Source organism: Chelonia mydas, chromosome 6 (assembly GCF_015237465.2).
Source record: "Chelonia mydas isolate rCheMyd1 chromosome 6, rCheMyd1.pri.v2, whole genome shotgun sequence".
Classification (NCBI taxonomy): Eukaryota; Metazoa; Chordata; order Testudines; family Cheloniidae; genus Chelonia; species Chelonia mydas.
Window position 1 is genome coordinate 72855713 of NC_051246.2, and position 22331 is coordinate 72878043.

General features: G+C 42.3%; 1 protein-coding gene across 1 annotated transcript; it reads right to left on the minus strand.

Moving 5' to 3' along the window:
• Positions 1-2084: 2084 nt before the first annotated feature.
• On the minus strand, positions 2085-18072 carry DLL4 (delta like canonical Notch ligand 4). The gene is made up of 11 exons (XM_037900470.2): positions 17027-18072; positions 16644-16907; positions 15995-16052; positions 14669-14938; positions 13107-13167; positions 12893-13023; positions 11020-11189; positions 7910-8129; positions 6608-7316; positions 5700-5808; positions 2085-3823 (listed from the first exon to the last, which is right to left on the minus strand). The coding sequence occupies exons 1-11, from the start codon at positions 17078-17080 to the stop codon at positions 3818-3820; spliced, it is 2052 nt and encodes a 683-aa protein (XP_037756398.1). The 5' UTR covers positions 17081-18072; the 3' UTR covers positions 2085-3817.
• Between the last annotated feature and the right edge of the window lie 4259 nt (positions 18073-22331).

A 22331-nucleotide genomic window follows, 5' to 3' on the forward strand; every position in this document is an offset into this window, starting at 1 on the left:
CAGGCACAGCACTCTCTGATAGTCCTCTATCATTTCAGGGATGGAACTGTGTCCCAAATTACGCAAGGTCATGGTAGGGATGGTGAACTTTTGGCCAAAGACATCAGGTTAAATCCTGGTCATATTGTGTATTCAGTCCATGTTTTCAGTTTTTGATAATGTTTCTGGGATGTGTACATGTGCATGGATTCACATATATTTTTTTCCTTCTTGTCCATTGTGGATACATACACCACACCTGTCTTACCTGTGTAGGATCTATGATCTACTCTGTTGTGTGGTAGTATCTCCAACATGTATATACAATTTTCCTTGTGATCTGATGCATGTCTTTTTCATCTCTCCTATATGGGTACACACAAAAGCATGTGCTGTGCCTACTTTACCACGGAGCTACATAATCTGTTCCATGGGTTTTAATGGATTCAGCTCCCTCCAGCCTACAGATATTATTTCCTGTTTTGTTTTGAGCCGGCAAAACTAGGTCTTGTTTGTCTTTGCATTGCTGCTTGCCTAGTGCTGTAGGAAGAGCTCTCTGGCTATTTTCCTGTTTGATTTTGTGTGTGTTTTGTTTTAAACAGGACAGAGTGCATGTGTGTATGTAATCCGTGTGTTCAATTAAGAGAGGCATCTGTTGGGTTTATTTCACATTGCCAATGAAGGGCTGCAAGCCGAGAGCATCTGCTCAGCTTTTTGTCAATGGCTTGTTTTTCATAATTTGCTCTACAAGGTGAATATTTGTTTGGGGATAGGAGAGAGCTTTTTATTTCTGTTTTCCATCTTGAATGTTTTTAAGTGGTAGCCAAGGAAATTGATTAGGATTTAAAAGTTACTTTTACTAAGCAAGGAACTGAAGAGCAGGAGACACAATCAAACCACTCAGTAATAGCATTGCTGTACATTAAGGGTCTTTCTGTATTTGTTTTAGGAAGTGTTACTTGTAGTGGTTTAATAATGGTAAAAATTCTGTGATACTGTGTGTTGTAGTTTAAAAACATATATATATTTTAAACAGTCATTTGGAATAAAATTTAACATGCTTTTTGGCACTTATAACTGAGGAACAACTTTTTCCTGTTCTTGCTGTTACAGTTTTTGTTTATGCACCCAGTATAGATTCACTACTGCCAAACTTATATGCTACAGTAAGAGATTCAGTTGCCTACATGTAAATTTTATATAATGTATGTTCAAAGGCCTCTAACCCTGTCAGCATTATCTTACAGGAGTTCCCTCCACTGCTTGCTGAAGCTTCCTCTCAGAGCGCCTTGGGGTATTAGGATATCCTAAGAGGATAGTGATGCTTTTGGAGCAGAAGGATCTGGGAAGTATACTACATAGAAGCAGAGGCCCCCAATAAAGGTCGCAGGAGATGTGTGATGTTGTTGGGAGAAGGGGGCATGAAACTCTGCAGGGGAGGGACAAACCTACTCCCAATTGAACTAGCAGGAATAAATTCTTCACGTCCAAACCTGTGGATGCTATGCAAGAATAAACTGCAGAGGACAAGATTTGGTCTTTACTCAAGGAGTTTTTGAAAGAAATGTGAGATTGACCAATCCTCATTAATTCTTACCCCATAAGTGCACTGCAAACCTTACCAAGGAGTTAATTTTACGACTTTATAAGCACATAAAATCCATAAGAAGTTTGTATGGGGATGTAAATGCTTAGAGTTAATGCACAATAGCAACTTTTCTGTCAGTTCAGTTCCATACTACAGTACAACCTCTCTGATGTCAGTTAATAGTCCAAGTGGGATAATAGCAAGTCTGCGTAAGATGTAAATTTGGGGCGGCTGTGGAGAGCTGACAGTCAAACTTGCTTCTGGGACAAGGAGTTACCCTGTATATCATAGGATCATGAAACCTGAGTGGTAAAAAGACAAACGACATAAACTTCATAGTAGCAGGAAGGTATTTTCATTGTTTGAAAAAAAAAATAAAATTCAAACTTTATCACATTAAAAACATTACATGAGAAGTAATAAACATATTTACATTTCTGGTTTGATTATAAATATACATTATATACAAAATAATGTTATAAAACGTAGAAAGTTCAGTGCTTCTGATTTTTTTAAATTACTGAAATACTAGACTTCAAAATAAACTACAAACAGACAAACTAAAATCCATATTATTGATTTCTGAAGGTCATCTTCAAAATGATCTCTGTGGTCAGAGCAGAAGTCAGTAGTGGACATTAGGACAGGACCTTGCCTGCACAGTTCAAGGCAGCAGATGGTCTAGTCCAATACTCGGATTTACAAGGTCAGGAACAGTAGTAGATAGCATAGTCCCAGGTTGCCTTGTATGAGATCTTGTTTCCTCATTCCGCCCCACCTCACAGTTTTCTCATCACTACAGTATGTCACAGCACTTTCCACTTGGCTGTCAAATATTATTGCTGTATATATATATGAGTCTATGTGCAGTGAACCTACCAGTTCAGAACTGCACCTCTGCATTCAAGGAGTAGCTTCCCCATTTCCCTGTTGCTGCGGGTGGGAGTGAAACAAAGAGGACCAGCTTAGAGCCTTCAAATTCTATTATGAGTCTGTCCTTAAAGAGGGCCTCTCAGACGCTGCTTCTCTGTTGGGCATGTGGAACAGGGATGAAAGGACTGTGTGTGTAGGGAGAGGAGGGGTGGTTTCTACAACAGGGAAGTAAAGAATAGGGAAATAAACCCCTCCCCCTCCTTTGAAAAGTAACAGCTAGGACTTTGAGACTATTTGCAGATGAAGGTGGCACCTGATTCAGAATCATAACACAAAATCCCAAGTCCTTGCCAAAAAAAAAAAGTAGTCAGAAGAAAAAAATTCACTTCTATTCACAATCATTGGTAGTGCAAAGGGCATGAAAAGAGCTGAGACAGCTCAGCATGTGTAGGGTCCAGTAGCTGATTGAGTTGAAACGCATTTGTAAGGCTTTCAGTTAGGGCTGGTATTATGTCTCTCCACACACCAAGGGGAAAGAGCCAACATTCATTCATTACACCACCCCCTTCTCAGCAGTTTAAAGTTGAAGAGTCCTCTATCATTTCAGGGATGGAACTGTGTCCCAAATTACTGCTCAAGTCCAAAGTTCTCCAAAGCAACACCAAGTGAGAGAAACGTAAATTCAGTATCCCCCTTTCCCATACCCGTTAAATTGCCTGAAATAAATGCAGCTGGAGACAAGAAGATGTAAATAAATGAGCAGCAGGAAGAGTCAACCACCCCTGCCCAATACTGGTCAGGTACTGCAAAAGAAAGCAGTCAAGTCGATGTTTGGGCTCCCTAGATTCTGACATGCTTTAGGCACTTTTAAACCTAAGAAAAAAATTGAGATCTTATTTATTCTGTATCCAATATCTGTATAGCAATTTATCTTTTTCTTCATGTGTGTTTCCCACGGCAACATCTGCACATATAAGTGATAGTCAAGTGCCTTCTGCTCCAACTGGAATCTCTCAGAGTTAGAGTTTGGAAAGCCACAGGTCTGTCCAGGAGGAACTGGCCTCAATATCATTTAAAAAGCTAGTCAAAATAACATTTTTCATTCTTCTCTCCTCTGCCCCCTCCCTCTTCTATAGCCAATTAAATTCCTTGTATCAAATGTGAAACAAGGACACTAAAAACCAAAAAGGTGTATTGCATCTTTCGGTAAATTCACAGTCTGTCCAGTTCACCCAGTTCCATCCTCCTCCTGAGAGCAGCAAGTTGCATATAATTAAAAAAAAGTCCAATCCAGTTCTGAATTGTAAACAATGCAACAGAAATGTCCATCTCCTGGCATCACCAAATCTGAGGTGCATACAAACTGACCCTTCAGTCTTATACCTGTCAGGAAATAAAATAATTTTAAAAAGGATTGAGAAGAAGGCACCATGTGTAGAATATTGTAGATTTAAAATAAAACAAGCAAATAAAAAAACCAAGTACATCCAAATCAAACTAATTTAAGCCAGAGGTTTCTGCAGCTTAATAATCATTACCCAGGGGTTGAGGCTGTCCCGCAGGTCAGAGAATCACTAGCTAGCAGCTCTGCCCTATTTCAAGTAGCCTCACTTTCTACAGGTGAATTATCTAGTTTGAATGCAAGATAATTTAGGTTAAAATTTTCAAAGCCTAAAGTCAGGCTTCCAAACCCAAATTTGTCCGACTTTTGAAAGTGCTAAGAATCATCAAGCAGCACCCTTGAAAACCAGACCACTTTTATTTAAATGCCAAATATGGATTTAAGAGCTTAACTTTAGGCAGCCAGGTTTGAAAACATTAGGGGAGATTTTCAAAGGCACATATAGCAAGTAGGGCCTAATTCCCACTGATTGTTAGTAGGAATTAGGCACCTAACTGCCATATGTGCCTTTGAAAATTCCTTCCATTAGCCATAAGCTTTCTATTTGATCTGATTTATTTGTATTCCCACTATTTTTCAGCTTGCCTTTTAAGTAGGAATGTTAGAGGAGCTAGAATTCTGTTGTACTGAGTGTTAATGCCACAGCAGATTTCTCCTCCTCTGGGCCCTCAAACTACAGTACTAAACTGGGCACACAGGCAGAAAAGTAGAACTAGAGCAAACTCAGTTCAAGGTATTTCTTCAGATAAGAAAGCCACCAGTTGGCATTAAATTGCCCTTAACTTCTCATTGGACCTTTTTCCAAATGGTTGTTAGTTCCTTAATAAATATTCAGTTCCTTGACAGCTTTTGTTTAAATTCTCAACACTACCCCACGCTGAACTCTTCCTCTAAAGATCCGTTTCTGTATTGTCCCCTGGCCTCTCAGATAACACATCAAAATCTACACAAGTAATGGGATCCGGTGTGGCAAGGGATTTAAGTGCCCTTCCCTGACTTTTCTACACTAGCACGCAAAACCGGCACGGCTGCGATTGATGCAGTAGGATCAATTTAGCAGGTCTTGTGAAGATGCGATACGTTGATGGCTGTACTCCACTTCCTCAAGCGGCGGAAGGTAAGTAAGTCGGTGGGAGAGCTTCTTCCTGTTGACATAGTGCCGTGTAGACAGCGCATTAGGTTGATGTAAGCTACGTCACCCAGGGGGGTGCTTTTTCCACACCCGAGTGAAATGACTTACATGGACTTAAGCGGTACTGTAGACCAGGCCTCACAGTACTCTTCCTGGTGCTTATTCAGCTATGTTACATCTATTGATGGAACTCCATGGCTATATTTGTGTTCCCATAGAACAGATACCACCCATGGATTATTCTCTTATGTCCTCTTGCTGTTGGAGGGACTCTCCTAGCTTTATATCTATGTCCTAGGATTTATCACTTTTTCATTTTGTGGACCATATATTTAAGAATCTTATTTACCACTGCCCCACTACCTCCACTCATTAAACTTTTATGATCTGATTTTCAGTAGTGCTGGGCACCCTCAGCTCCAATTGACTTCACTTCTGAGCTCAGCACCTCTGAAAGAAGTAAGTTAGGAGATTACCTCCCATATCTCCCTTCTGGATTTTCTGTTTGTTCTGGTGCTCCTGTGGGCCACCAGAAAGAGTTCCATGTACCACTGATGGACCACCAATCATAGCCTTTGATCATAGAATAGATGAAAACCAGAGGGTGCTTGAAATCCCTGCAATACAACTGCCACCCTCTCAGACTTCAGTTCTGAAGTATGACTTGCCCTGTCACTCTGAATCAATAACTGCCTAGATAGGATCTTAAGGAACTGTGCACTTACCTCTGTGGCTATGACGCACTCGTTCCGCTCCTCTGTTATCACAAAGACAGACTGGTACATAGAATCTCTCGGAGAGCATATTGCTGATATTCTACATTCTGGCTTTTCACTAAGGGAGACACAGAGACAAAGTAAAAATCTAAGGATTCTGAAGATAATAAAATCCCTTATAAAAGTCTTCTAGAAATATCCATAGGAGAAATAGGAAGGTAGAGGATGAATGGGAAGGGCAAGATGGGTAAAAAGATGAGGTAATACCCTGAATCAAAGTGTTCTCTACAGTGAGTAGGAGGTTACAATTGAAAAGACGATTCAGTACTGTCCTGCTACACTTCCACCGTGCCCTAATAATTTACTACTCAGCTCCATCTCCTGTCCCTTTTCATTTCCTGCAATGTCAGCATTACAATTCAGCATTTAAATCACATGTGAAATCACAAGTGAGAGATCTGTACATATATCAAAAGACTGAACCAATGGAAACCCATCTTTTTTCCCCTTTGGCTAGAATACCTCTATTCTTATTCCAGCCTCCCCACGCCCACAAAACAGGACGTTCTTGGGAGGGTTGGCCTAATCTATATTGAGATCTTAATAAAGCAAAGATCTGTTCTTATCTCTCCACCATTTAGTTGGGAAGGAAAGAAACTACTTATTTTCACGAGTGGACTGACTGCAATCCACTCCATTACACATGCTGGCCACATCCTGGGCAGAAACAGAGTTTAATTGACAGGCACAGTTAAAGATTCCCATGCACAGTGAAACTCATGCTCCAACCTGAAGATTCCCCACCTATCTATTTTTTCCCCCCTACTTCTGCTCCCTGAATAAAAAACTGCCTTTTCTCTCATATGCACCTTGGACAGATGCAGCTTAACAACAGCCAGGGAAAACTGCACTCTTACCTGTATAATCGGAGGGGAGGCTTCTCTCCTAAACACTTTTCACTTTTATAATATTTATCTTCCTGTGTCCCTCTGCTGGTCAGATCCTTTACCAGGTTATAGTCCAATATATGGTTCTTAGGTTTGTAGTTTGATTTTTCCAGCCCACAGTCCACCTCTAAGTCTTTATTTTTATTGGTGTTTTTGAGCTGGGAAGCTGGAATAAGGTTGTCCTTCTGGAAATCAGACAGATTGTTCATTGTCTCCAAGTCCTGCTCTGGGTGCCTCCGCATCTGTCTGATGACCATAGCTATCATGCAGAATAATACAAGCAAAGCCACCAGTCCCACACCCATGGATATAGCTATCCAGGGAACCGGTTTAGGAGGATATGGAACGGGCACTGTATAAACCGGGAACTCACAACGGCTGCCCATGAAGCCATAAGGACAGTTGCAAAGAAAGTTAGCATTATAAAGTCCACCGTAGCACGTGGCCCCATTCTGGCATGGCCCAGAGGCACATTCATCTCTGGTTTTAATGTCACAGTTCCTACCAGTGTAGCCTGGCAAGCAGGTGCAGGTATAGTCATTGATCAGGTCATGACAAGAGCCCCCATTGGAACATGGATTCCTGGCACACTCGTTGATGTTTATCTCACACTTCTGACCAGAGAAACCAGTGCGGCAGCGACACACACGGAGTTGACCCAAATCAAAGCAATGACCACCTGGAAAAAAATACAATAAAAAGTTTAGTCAGCAATGGACTTAATCCTGAACACTAAGTCACTTCCTCTGTGAGCAATTCATATTACTGCAACAGGTGGGAAAGAGTTTTATATAAACACAACATGCATTTTTTTAAAGCTCTACAAGGTGCCTAATCAAGCTACTGTGATTTATAATCATGTCCCTTTAATATAATGTATGCAATGTTGTTGTAGCCACATTGGTCCCAGGATAATAGAGAGAAAAGGTGGGTGACGAAATCTCTCACCAAAAGAAGTTGGTCCAATACAAGATATTACCTCACTCACCTTGTCCCTTTAATATATAGGTAGTTTAATTTAGTCTGCATACTTCTCCCCTTTCCTCCTTCCCTTGATAAATCTCCTGCAATCTCTAATGCACTGGTAATTTATGTACAACACAACAATGTCAGTTCCTTCTGAGAGGCCAGGGTAGGAAGTGAATATATAATGGGAAGGGTAGGCTGATAGCAGAGGAAGGATTAGAGATCAAATTAAAGATTTCCATCACTTTAGCACTGAAAGTGTGAAGGATCCAGAGATAGACAGGATCTTCTGATGGGAAGACTTACCATTTGCACAAGGGTTGCTTGTGCATTTGTCCACTTTCTTTTCACAGTTAGATCCTGTAAAGCCGAGAGGGCAACGGCAAGTATAGCTGGCCCCTTGGTCCTTTTCCAAGCATGTGCCACCATTAAAACAAGGTGAGTCAACACAAGTCAAAGCACTGTGCTCACAGTGAGCACCATAGTATCCAGGAGGGCATAGGCAATGGTAACCATTCTCCATATCCTGCAAAATTAAAAATTTAACATTGGACTTTTGCTATTTGACTCTATTCAAAGGCAGTTACTCTCAGGTATCCTCTGTTGATCAACAGCAAACTTTCTTCCATCCCTCCTCCTCTACCTGATGGGAATGTATTGTTCTCTGCAGCCAGTGAAGCATTTATAGGAAAAAAATGCAGATGGGACTCAGAGGGATTAAGTCACTAGACAGCAGGGTGGAATTGATTTAAATCAAATTGATTTAAATCACTAATCAGGAAGGCTCGATTTAATCGTGGATTTCTACATAAATGTGCATTCTTGTTGGTTGTTATAACCTTAATACATATTCTTTACAACTTGGAGATAGATGTAGATTTCATTTTTAGAAGGTACACACTATACATTTTTGAAGTGATTTGTTTTGAAAACTATTCAGGTTAGTTTTACAGCTATATCAGAAAATGAATGATTGGTTGGTTATTTCATTTACCAAAGGTAACTGAAGCAGATATTTATGAAGTCTTTGGGAGGTAAATTATCATTAATATTTGGAAGATTTTCTTGCTATGCTGTATTAGGAGGAGAACATCACCAGACATTTAAATTGTTTTATTTAACTAAACAACAATGTTATGTATTCTGGATTTTTTTCTTCAACAGCAAACATATAATATTTTAACAAAACAAACATCTGAATTTTTGAATTTAGTTAAACATTCAAGTTTTAAAAATCAGGTTTGTTTTTGTTAAAATTGTTTTTAACTAAAATAGTTAAATGAAATATATATATATATATATATATTTTAAATAGATTAAATCTACTATGTCAGCCAGGTCAACATGATAAACTTAAAATACTGACTTCTGCAGCTAACTCAGTCATCTTCACCTTCATTTTCCTATTTGTTCATAATTTGGAAAAGAAAAACAAGCTTTCCTGCTTTTTCAGGTCCCAGACGATTTCTCAATTTGGAATGAATTAGTTCAAAGGAAGAAAATATTCTTTCTACACTGGCAGAAGAAGCTACTGCTGTTAAAAGTGAGATTATCACTTCAACAGTCTCTGAACCCAAGTGCTTAAGTGACTTCCACCAGTTCACTGGTGTGACTTTCTTTAAATCATCATCATCAAACATATATTTCTTGAATGTTTTTTTATTCCCAAACTGGGTGTCTTTTATGGCCTGCTGCCATTATAGGTTTTCCCTTCTAGTGAGAGAATAGTATGGTAGAACTCAAATCAATGAGGGCTACACTCAGAAAGACTTCAAGATTTATGGAATATGCTGCTCAGACAGTTTCACTTTTGTTTCTATTGCTTGTGCCTCCCTTCCCACATTTATCTCCAGACTTCTTCTCCTTGTCCAGATCTATTCTGCCCCCAACAATCTTCTATTCATTGAACTTTCTGAAACTTTGCACTTTTAGAGAGAGGTAAGGGATTGACTCGGAGTACACAAATTTGCAGAGGGACAATAGGATTGAGGTCTGTTATTTCTCACCTCTATATATTTATTTAAAAACATTTTTGCTGTTAACAAGCATGTTATCTCTGGAGACACAGATCCACAGTTTGAGAACTGCAAAACTAAGCATCTCTGATGGTATCTTCTAGACTGAGCACTGAGTCCAAGTGGGTAGACAGAAAGATTAACCTAAATAGTCTATACAGAGGCCCCTGGAACCCCATAAGATTGGGTCCCTGAACTATTGGGACTAATTTACAACACTTTTCTTAAACATTACATGAACATATTGTCTCATACTATAGAATTAATAATCCCTATTCCATGATGAGATATCTTTGAGCTATAATGTATCCTAATTAAAATGATCTTTAGATAGGTTTTTTCCTCAAAAAGCATTTATATAAACACAACATGCATTTTTAAAAACATGCAGTTATATAAGATTTTTTTTTTTAAATAAATGATTTTTATCCACAGCCACGTTCAGAGCAGGGGTAGTCACTGAATTAGTCAAGCAGAACAGGTGCAACTGCAGGGATCCAAATGGCCAGCTAAACAAAGACACTTATAACTTTACTACTGTTTATTTAATCGGATCCCCTAGGCCCTCTTAGGCCTGCACTGTGTGTATCTCATAACAGTTGCAAGCTGCTCATTCATCTTCTGCATGGCAGCTCATTTCTGGTGAGGACCGATTTTGCTACTCTGTGAAGAAACCCACCTGTAAACCATAATGAAACCCTCTGCTATTTCTGAGAGTGATCCTTTGGGGCTGAACAGAGGGGCTTAATGCACTGGCTTCAGGCAGAAGATACAGAGCACATTTGATATCCATGATCTGTTGTTCTTTTTCAAATTAACGAGTGAATGGTTCTGCAAATATATTGAAACACTAGACAGCAGAACACTCTAAAATGCATAAGCTTGTTGTACATAAGTTTTAATAAATCAGCTTCATATTGTATGATATTGTACTCCTCTAGTGTAATGCAGGTTTACTCCTTTATTGATGGCTAGAAAGGTTTTAGTGCATTTCTGGGTGCATTTTGGTTTGAGGAAGTTTATTTTTGATATCTATTCTCTTACTGGGCCAGCATCTTGCATGGATTTCATAATAGCCTCCCCAGCAACCTAAGGCTCAGTTGACTAGTTTTAATCTAGGCAATACATCTCTTCCTTGCATCCGATGAAGTGAGCTGTAGCTCACGAAAGCTTATGCTCAAATAAATTTGTTAGTCTCTAAGGTGCCACTAGTACTCCAGCTCTTCCTATAGTAAACTTCCTCCCCTGACACTTCCAGGAAAGGGTTCAGTATGATATCAGAGTTTTAGTAATGGACCTGTCAACTATCAGATTCCCATTGTGTTGTTACCAAGCCATTTTTTAAAAGGTATACTTGTGCTTGTTTCACAGACTGACTTCCCATTTAAAATTAGCTCTTACCGTGCAACTACCACCATTCCTACAGGGGTTGCTGTCACACTCACTGATTTCATGTTCACAGTCAACACCAGTGAAACCAGGTTTGCATGAACATGTGTAACTGCCTTGGCCAGTGTTCAGACAAGTGGCTCCATTTTTGCATGGTTTATGGTGGGTGCAGTAGTTGAGATCTGCAAAGACAAATGTTAGAGATTTTGACAACCTAATAGAACCCACTCATTTGTCAAAATAGGACAGCACAAAAAGTGAAAACGGACGTTTTAGACAGGAAAAAAATAGTTTCAGCTAAGAGGTCTATCATTTTGTTGTCCGCAGAATGAATGCAGATTACTTAACTCTCCAAATCACCAATAAATCTGTTATTTCTCCCATCACAGTATATCTCAGCTCTGAAATGTGGAAGACCTGTTAAAACTTTAACTGTATAAGTGCCTTAGTATACTCTCCCCGCTGTGTGTGTATAAACCCATTAGCCTTAATGGGATTTAGATGTGCACTTATCAAGTTGAAAAGTATACATTCTGTGAAAGACAACACATGCCTTGACAAACTTAACAATAAGCCTTGCCTTAAATAGGTGTGCTCTTTGGCATATTGCAGAAGGGCCTAAAAAGGGGAATCTTTAAACTCAGAGACTTAAAACTACCTAAGAGAGAGTTTATTTATTTACCATATGTATGTTGTTGAGAGTGACACTGGTATAAATTGCCTAAATGTATACCATGTTTGGGGTTTTTTTAATTGAGAGATGGGGTTAAAAACATAAGTCCATAGAACATAAGTAGGAAATCTTTGTAAGTGGTATAAATATAATGAAGTAATTAGGATGCAGGTGGCTAATAGATATGTGTACAAAAATTCTGCTTTTCCTACTTAATCACACTTAAGAAACCTAACCGTATCACAACCATCTCTGCAGCTATTTGCATTGTTTCACGACCGTAGTTTATTATCTCAGTTTCAACAATATAACTATGGCCTTGAGGACGCACTCAGTTGGCTAAAGTTCAGAGATTCAATGGGTGAGCAAGTAAAATGGTCTGGTATCCCTTAAAACAGAACCTCTGCTTTACAGTCTTGGTCTATGATTTTTCTCATACACCTCAAACTCATCACGAGTTTACTTCCTCATGTGTAAAAATAAGGAAGGCTCAAATGGTGGTGTTTACTTCTGTTGGAGTTAGTAAACTGCTTTATTTCTACTAATAAATAGCTGAACTTACAGTTCTTGTTTGAACAAGAAAAAAGACTGCATATTCAGCATTTCAACCAGTTTTTAAAGAAAAAGCCACAATTACCAAAAAGACAGGTTTCAGAGTAACAGCCGTGTTAGTCTGTATTTGCAAAAAGAAAAGGAGTACTTGTGGCACCTTAGAGACTAACCAATTTATTTGAGCATAAGCTTTCCTGAGCTACAGCTGTAGCTCACGAAAGCTTATGCTCAAATAAATTGGTTAGTCTCTAAATTATCAAAAAAAAGTTAATTTATGTTTTCATGTATACTATTAATAAAGTATGAGAGAGACGTTCAACAAATTGTTGCCTATTGACATTTCACTGGAAGAGATTTACTCCAGATGCTCTGGGTTAGGGCTCGAATACACGAACAATTAGTTCAAGGCAAGGTAGGGTGTGAATCTATCCTGCACTAGCTAAGCTGCTGTGGAGTAACTGTCCATATGCACCCTGCTGAGGCACATTAACAGTTGGTTAGAGCACTCTGCTCTAATCCTTTGAAAAAGTTAGTCTGCGAACCGGCCGGGAGGGGGGGGGGGTAGGGGGGTAGATTCACTCCTCAGCTTGTAGTGAATTAAATGTTTGTAGACAAGCCTTTACACTTCTTAGCTCAGTACCATGAAATACACAAACTAACCTTGGTCACAGAAGAGGCCACCCCAGCCTTCATCACATATACATTGCCACTGTGTTTTACAAGTCCCGTGGCGGCAGCCTATATGAGGAATGCACTCATCACAATAACGGCCTTGCCAACCAGGGCGACAGCTAGAAAAAAAAAATTAAAACGTTAATTACAATAAACGGTTAAAGTTGCTGTCAAGTTCAGGTTGAGATCATCATCTACTCACATGCATTCTCCTGGCTTGTTGCAGTATCCATTTTGCTCAGTACAGCCAGACAGACAGATGGCTATAAAAAAAAACAACAACAACCCCAAAGGTTTAAATACATCTGGCAGTATAGTTTACACTTTTAAAAAAGTAAAAAAAAATCTTGAAACCTACAACACACTTTAAAACTTTAATTTAAAAATTCAGATCACAGACATCTTTGGAGCAGGAAGAAGTGAACCAGAGAAACCCAGCATTTGCTATGAACAGAGGTGTCCTTTAATTTTTCTATTTACACAACAAACAGAGCCTCCTGCTTCTCTAAGCTTGAGAAAAAACAGGAGGGGGTGGCACTATTGCACTACTGCTGATGCCTCTCCTCTGGGGGTAGCCGTGGGGAAAGAAGGAGCATAGGCAAGCTGCTGTCATTTCAACGCAGAATACAGAGGAGACAGCGCTTAAAACGCTGGTATCCTGTCGTCATTGCTGCCACCGGCGGAATTGCACCAGAAGTACCAAGAAGCTGAAAGTTTCGAGGGGGAGGAGGGAAGCCAATGTAGGCAAGGCCTCACTGGGCAGAATGTCTTTTTCTTTCCAGGGCTGTGAGCTTAGGGGTCAGTGGGAGGCCGGGCTCGGTGTAGCTCTACTATTTAACTGTGTAAACGGGGGTGGGGACAGGAGCTGTTAGGCCTCGGCTACAGCTAGGAAAAAAGGGTTTGTCCTCACCAGCTGCTAGCGCTCAGGCATGGCCAGGGGGCCGGATGGGAAGTCCTCGTGAAGACAAGGCAGCGCAGCGAGAGAAACCCTCCTCTTTAGCTCCTAGCCCTGCTAGCACGTCTGCGAACTACACCTGTCTTCACTAGGCTCTCCCTGGACTGGGTTATGGCGGCTAGCGAGGCTTGGCAGGATCACCCCGCTTCCCCAGTCAACACTCCCGAGAGGGCCGAGAGCGGGGCGGGCTGGCCGCTGGAAAGAGGCGCCTGCGGGCGCCCCGCGGGTTTCCCCGGTGTGCGGGGCCGGCATTGGCAAAGCCGCTCAGCAGGATGCGGTTGGCCGCCCTGGGAGGTGAATCACCGGCCCCAGAGGATACGCGGCTGGGAGGAGGTTCCGGGGGGTGGGGGGGAGCCCAGGGTTGGGGGAAGGCGACACGGGCGGCCCACGGGCTCGCCCCCGCCCCCGCCCCGCGAGGGCCGCCACGCCACTACTCCCTGTGGCGACGGCACATGGCAGCGCCGCGGGCTCGCAGCTCGCAGCCCGTTGGCTTCTGCTGCGCGCGGCACGCGCGCCCGCCCTTTACTCCCTGCAGCGCTCCCGGCTCGAGGACAAGGGCTAACCGCCTTCCCCGCCCCCAGGCGCTGGCACGCGCCGCTTTCCGCTCCACCACCGATGGGCAGCCCGGCAACGGGCGCGAGGCGGCCGCGGCTGCCCGCGCACAGCCCCGCCCTTCAGGTGGGGGCGATAGGATTCCTGGAAGGGAGCGCGGTGGCAGAGCAGGGGAGGGGCGTGCCGGGATCCCCCTGCCCCGAGCGGCGGGTAGTGGCCACCGGGCCCGGGGGCTAGCGGCGGGCGGTGTCACTTACGCTCGGTGCAGTACTCGCCGGTCCAGCCCGGCAGGCAGGCCAGGCTGCCGTCCGGCTCGCACACGTAGTGACCGAAGGGGTCGTCGCGGCGCTTGCAGAGGCGGGAGCAGCTGTCCCCGTAGTAGTGCTCGCTGCAGATCACCCGGTAGGAGAAGCGTAGCTGGGTCTGCGAGCTGCTCTGCACGTCCTGGGACCAGTTCTCGCCCACGGCCAGCGGCCGCTGGATCGCCACCTGACTGATCAGCCACTCCTCGGCCGGGGCGCGGGAGCCTGCGGCACACACACAGCTCGGGCTCAGTGCTGCTGCCAGATACAGCCCCTCCAGCTCCCCCACACTGCGTCCCACAACGCAGCTCATTGCCATCCCAGTGATCTACCCTGACTCTGTGCTACATCCCACAGTGCCTTCCGATCCCCAGCCAGTGCCACCCACAAGCTGCTCAACGCAGCTAGTGACACCCCCTCGGCTAACTAGCAAAATGTTAAAGATTTCTAAAAACTAAACAATGCATGTTACTTTCTCGATGTAATGGCACCGATCCTGGTCCCAGTGATAGCATTACTATTTTTCCATTTAAATGAAATAAGGACCAGGGTCGGGCCCGGAAACAGTGCATTAGTCATAGCAACAAATAAACATTACTTATTGTCTACGTCAGATAAAGGGATAATAACTGGACGGACAATTTCAAAGAAGCTCGGTGCATTCTGCTATTTGTTTGCATGCGATAGGGGAAAAAAGGCACAATGTGCTAATGCAAATCACACCAGTGTGGAGTTCAGGAACAGCACTGCAGCTATTGTCTCCAGTATCAACGATTATTAACCATGAACCTAAGAGGCTTTGCAGAAAGCTTTTCAAAGTGAGAACAGTTGTGCTGTTGAAATATCCTTTTCCTCTATGTCAGAAAAACATCCCAAAGCCATTATTCCTTTTCCAAAGGGCGGAATTTGAAAAAGGTGTAAAATACAGGAAAAGGCAGTCATGACTTTTTGGCAGCCTTGTAGTTTTCTCACCAAAGAGCTCCTTTCTTTCCCACGCCAAAAATAAACTGGAGGAAACGCAATTGTGTTGGAGATTAGGTAGGGGACAAAATCAAAGCAAACCTGATGGATATCATTTAGGGAATAGCTCCCGATTGTAGGATAAAGCTAGCATCGAGATTATAGTATAAACATCGGAATTCAATAAGGTCAATTTAGTTTACTTTAAAACTTTTCTAGTGACGTTGACAGGTTAACTATTTCGGATTAGTTTACAGACAAGCACCGAATTTTAGGAAACGGTCGCCCCCTCGTGATTGCTAAGTGCAGTGTCATATTCACCTTCTGGAAGGTAATTTGCAGGAGCATGCCAGGCTTCAATGATCAGTGAGAAAGTTCCCTGCGAATGGAAACAAAACATAAGTGACTGGAAGATACAGAATTTAAGACAAGCGAGATCTTGAGTTAGATTGATCTGAAAAGGTTTTGGTCTGTCACAGAGTCTTCCTTGCAGCTGAAACAATTGGGTGAAACCAGGAAACCGTAGCGCTGCCAGGTCGGAGATATACATTTTAATTAATCTAATTGCAGATAGCATTACTTTGTCCGAGTCAATGAAATGGAGCTTCCTTAGAGCTGTTTTCATCTCTTGGGAAAACGTTTCTCTTGTCTTTCACTGACAAGGGCATTTTATTTCTGTTTTGATGGTCAGAAGGGTACTCTCAACCCCTCCCCCGCCCCACTAGTTTTGTTGAATGCAAATTTTCCCAGCTTGCGAGTATTTACATCTCTCTTCCTTTAGGTAATACTGACATCTAACTGCCTTATAGACTGGATGCATTATTCCATCTCTTTCTTCTTGAAAAGGAAGTTATGGGAATAAATCTAAGGACGAAAGTAGTTTGTTTTCACTATAGATTAACAGCGCACTCTGTTTAACCTTTTATCTCCCCTCCATACAATTTAAATCATGTTTAAGGTGGGATCTTACCGGCCAGGTGAAGTTAAAGGGTAACTTAATGGGGCTTCCAAATCTCTCCGTTTCTTTGACGCTGAAGGAGTTTACTCCCAGGACTGGGGTGACAATGCTGCCGAAAGTACAGGAACCCGGAGAGACCACGGCCTGAAAATGCTTCAGACAGACGCGAAAAAAGGTCCTACAGTGGGGCGAACAGGGTTTTCCGCTAGCCAGGGACCCCTGGCTATTCGCAAACTCGTGCAGCTCCAGTTGGAAGACGCCAGAGCCGGATACCCTCTGCACAAAGAGGAGACATACAAAAGAGCCACATCAGCGCTTACCCCAGGTTTTGCCATACAACTGGCTTCCATCACCCAATTACATTTAGGACCCCCTTTTTTTCAATGCGTGATTACCTGCTGCAAAATCATTAACAGAAACGTCAAGCCAAAGATGCGCAAAGCTGCCATCCTCCTGTTATTCAAGGCTTCACAGTGGGAATTGGGTTTAATTTTCCTCCGGTATTCCTCAATTGGACCAAGAAAATGCTTCTTCCTTGAGACAAAAAGTCGTCACAGCAATTCACCTAGAACACCCTGTCCTTCCAATTATTCCCCAAGCACCAGCAGAAAATGGAAGGTATAATCCAGGTGTTTAAACCATCCCCCTCTGGGAATTAATCCTGCAGCCAACGACCAAACTCTGATTGCTTTAGTCGCCTTTATAAACTCCAAAGCCGAGTGGATTTGGTGAGAGACGCACAGGGGGAGTGTTTAGTGTTGAACCGCTCCTCCTTCACCGGAGCTAACAGCGCTCAGTAAATGGAAAACTTGCTTCCCTTCGAGCTCTTTTATATAGTTGCCTCTTGTCCTCGCAAGCTCATTATGTAAACTGTCAGTCAGACTCACGGGCGATCCCTCCCCCTTTTCCATCTTTCCTTTCTGGAAAAAGAACCAAATGTTGTGGAGAGCCCTCGTATCCAGAATTAATTCCCTGCTGCTGCTGCTGCCGTACTGACCACCAAGGAGTCGAGCTGATTATTAACAAGCCAAGCATCTGTTGAGATATTTACAGCACTCACACTGGGAGAGGTCCCTCGAAAATCAGACGCTTTTCCAAGGAGATAAGCTTTCAAAAGTATCCAAACACTGAATTCTAAAATATGAAAAATGTGGTTTTTATTTTACGCTATCGCCATTCAGCTTCAAATTCCTTCCAGAGACACGTGATCGCTAGAGACAATCATTGCACAAGGCAGTACAGCCCTTTAGTGACGAAGTTACCTGCCTTGCCTACTTGTGGTGATAGCAGGTAGAAAGTAAAAGTAAAATCGGGCGTATAAGAAATTGAAACTGTAGAGTTTTGTCACGGCAATAAACTCCTGTAATTTTGCCGCTCCCTGTCCTCCTGGATCACACATGTTAATCTTGAGGTACACGTGCTGACGCCCTCTGGGCATCTGAATTCGCTCTTTTAGTTATTTTTAATCACAATGAAGGAAATTCACTAAAGACAGTCAAGAGAGGGAGCAGAAAAAAACAAGCACAAACCTACATCCACATTCTCATTTGCTCTCTCAAGAGCAATTTGGTTATGTCTTTAATTTCTGCCTAACCGTTTAAAGGAGGGTCCTGTAACAGGTCACAATGCTGGCAAATCGGTTACAAAACCAAGCAAGCCATTTTGCTTCAAAAGCCTGCAATCCGTCTGCCCACGGCCACATCCATGTTGACAAGATAAACTCAGGTGAGGGAGACCTTCAGGGAAAGTTAAATCAAACTGGAACTGGGAAACTGTAAGATCGACTTGGATTATTTTGGGGACAAACCCAGCAAATCATTATAGAGTTTGTAAAACGGATTTTCAGTGGCTATTCTTGGTCTAAGCGTGTACCCTGCTAGTTGTAAGGCTGGCTTGTGCCAGTAAAGCCGCCTGATTGCAATGTGTGCTTATTGTTGGGTCGCGTGTCCCTCATTAAAGCCAAGCACAGAGAGGGCCTTTCATGTGGCTTTTTATTTCAGCTTGTTAAAAGGAGGGGGTTGGGGGAAGATAAACCTTCAGCTGTATGATAATGAGGTCTTGCCACCTTTACACCGCGGCCTAGCTCATAAGGCTATAACCCTTTCTGCTGCAGATCACCTGTATAACAACCAGTTGGTCCAATCATTTAAAAAAATGTTCTATCCATCGGTGATACACTTTTACACAAAGTTGTTTCAATACAACTCGAACTCCCAAATCCACTCTCTCTGAAAAGCTCGGAACCTCGCTTATTTTGATGCGAGGAAACCGATACATAGATGTGCGAATACGACCTAAACTGAGATGATCATTTAACCTCATTCTTAGATTTCCATCAAGTCACTTGTTTTTAGAAGAGCTTTGGGACTCGGAACAGCAAACGTCGGGGAGCGGGCGGATAGAACTTTTGTGAAGAAATATCACTGCTACATTACAAATCTTCAGTGTAGGAGGGGGCAAATCGTCAACTTAGACGTGCCCAGCTGCAACCGAGAGTTGCTGAATTGCCTTGAATGGACAGAACTGCATTTGTAATTCCGGCATCCAGGTGGGTGCTGAAAAATTGCTCGCCTCAAAAACGGGCGTAAACTTCTGCTGCGTTTCGATTCGGCTACTGAAAATAAAGACACGCTGAAATTCGAATCCTGAATTGAGGCCGGAATGATTCAGCGCAAACATCCCCGAGTAGAAGGACTAGCCCTGCAGGAGTGGAGCCGCTTTACATGCACCTGTAGCATCTAAGACTGTTGTTCTCTTCTCGTCCCCAGTCGAGCGTGGTCCAGCTGCTGCTTTCTCCTACAGCTTGAGCGAACTATAGACCGACTTTCTCCTTTTTTGTCCTTAACCCCTTGTGTACACTCTAATCCTCTAAGGACTCTCTGGCTATGGTATGGTACAAGGATTACAGGAGGGTGTTTGATAGGCACCTCAAAGCAAAGGGAGGACGTATTTGTGATGAGATATGTACCAGGTATCTTACATAGGCACATAAGAGGGGCTGCAAGAAGGCAAGCCTTTGTCTCTCCAAATGAAATTGCCTAGTAAACAACTCGGAAGAAGGAATGTGCCGGCGCCTGATGAACGCGGAATTCTGCAGCGATCTGACCAGCAGCGCTCCGCTTCGCCAGCAGCAGCTTCAACTGTCAAAATCAAATCTGATGCTAATAGCTTCGGTACTAAATAAAATGAGAGGCCAGATAACATCAGTGCTTGATAAATGGTAATGAGTGCCTAACCTAGGGGAACAGAAGGGCTGTGGGGCTCTTTAATTCACTATTGAAAGGCTAGCTGGGTACTGCAGGCTCTAGCAGATGTTAGTATGTGTGTGTTTTGATTTTTGACTTGTATTGGAGGTTTATTAGGCTAACCAGAGCCACCCCACGCATGGCCACTTGGCCCAGGCACCATCTGGCACAAGCAGGACGGCGTGTAGGAACAGGGCATCGCATTGGTGCTGAAGATCCACAGGCAGCATCTACCATATGGACTCGGTCTATTCTTCTGAGCTAATGTAGGTTAAAGCAAGACAAGCTGATCTCTTCTTTTCACAGCCCCGCCAAAGCTCCCTGAAATCCTCCCAACGTGCACCTTTGCAGATAGAATTTCACATTGAATCTGAATGCTTTAGGCATCAGCTTCCCTGCATTGATCAAAATATTGTGATGGGAGTGTACTTTCCAGTCCCCTGAAATGTAACTGGTCTGTCTTTACCTACTTAGCGCGCCACTGTTTTTAGTTTCAAACCTTTCCCTCATTTCTCTCTAACTGCCAGAAACTGGAATTGCTCATATTTCCCCAGTGTCCCCACAAAATAAATATTTTCAGGAATCCTGTTTGGTACAAAACAGATGTAAAATCCTCCCTAAACGCCAGGGATTATTGTGATTGCAGCCATAAACGAGGTTGTAATAAAATAATAAATGCGAAATATAATAGACCACCTGCTGCGTGTTGACAAAAAAAGTTTAGATAAAAAAGCTGCATTAATAGTATCGAGCAGCTGGGACTAAAAGTTGACAGAGTGCAGGTGAGAAGCAGAGTTTTATCTAATTGTTTGTCTTCTGCATACCTATTAACACGCAGTCTTAAGTCATTTTAGACTGCATTATACGGTATCTTTCGTAGCACCCTCATAGGTTGGTCTCCGCTTTTTAGAAACTCTGATTTCAGAGGTTTATAACTTTGGTCGTTGAATGCCATTTTTCATCTCAGGTGGATTATTCCTCCCCCACTTTCTCCAATCTATTGCTCAAGCCCTTAAAAAGCTCGAGACTAGGCAAATGGATAAGAAGGGATTTTGGATTTCTTTTCATCTCCCAAATGTATTTATTTATTTTTAAAAAAAATCGAAGTTCCTATCCCTCCAAGATTTACACTCGTGCTTGATTTTAAGCAGAAGTCCCACTGAAGTTAATTATGCGGTAAGTGTTTGTAGGCTCGAGGCCTTAATTTAAAAAAAAAATGATTTTTGCAGACAGTGTTTTTATGTAAAGAAATTGGAGCCATTTAATATGGTGAGGGGAAAGCCCTTTGAAATGCCAGATATGTTTACTTTGCTAAATAGCTACAACGCATATAGGAAACTACATTATGCACATTATTTTTACTAATTTTCATAATTGGCTTGTTATTTACACAATACATGGGTAGATGTTTACGTAAGGATATAATGTTTTGTAAACTATTAAATCCCAGTGGAGCCAATCGGATTAAATTTACCGTTTAGATCCTTCTGTGACAGGCACTATATAAAAAACTTTCAAAGGACAACCGTTAATTATTTTTAAAGCTCGGCGGAGTAACCAGTCTTTAACGTCCTGCTCCAGCATCCAGCATGTTCAGCTATTCACCGTTTTAGAGCACTGTTCACTAATGTTATACTTTTAAAAGTTTAGTAGCTGCCATTTTATATCAGATGAAGTTCAAACTTGGCATATTAGTTGCCAGGCCAAATGCATTTACCCTACAAAACAATTATTGTTGTTCTTTTAAATAATCTAGTACTGGTGAAAGGTACCAGACTGCTCAAATTTTCTATTCACAGAACAAGTAATCATAGTAATGGGAGAGAAACTTAATGTAATTTTACCCAGGCTGCCCTTCTCATCCCCAAGGATCTTTGTGTTCAGTTTCCATCTCCTCCTTCTCTCTCTCTCTGGGGGAAATTCACCTCTGTTTTGAGGGAAGCTTAAGGCCTGTGCATCATTTAAGTCCAGTTTAAGCCCTGTGTTGAGGGTTTAAGTGGCATTTCAGTAGTACAGTGCTGACTCTGACAATGATGCCAACTGATTCGGTGTGTTATGTAATGTAGACTCTTTCAGCAACTCATTTCACATAGGTCAGTGAATAACCATTAAAAACAGCTTCTGGTCACTATTGGGCACCGGCTACTACTGGCCTCTTCGTTGTGATCACTCAGCAGAATTCACACCACTGCCCTAGATGTGAGAAATTATGTTTCTCAGTACCAGCATTCTGAATTACCCGGTCAGTATTATTTGTTTTTGGCTATATACTTTATAATTATCTCGGGGTTTCCGGTGATTTTTTTAACCTCTGAGCCAAAATTGACAAAACAATAATTAATATGGGGCAAGGCCTTTTATTATTTTGAAAAACAAAACCCGACGAATTTGTGATATCACCAACGTATACTGTTATAACCAGGTAGGGTTAGGGTAGCCATGATAAGAGCTTGTT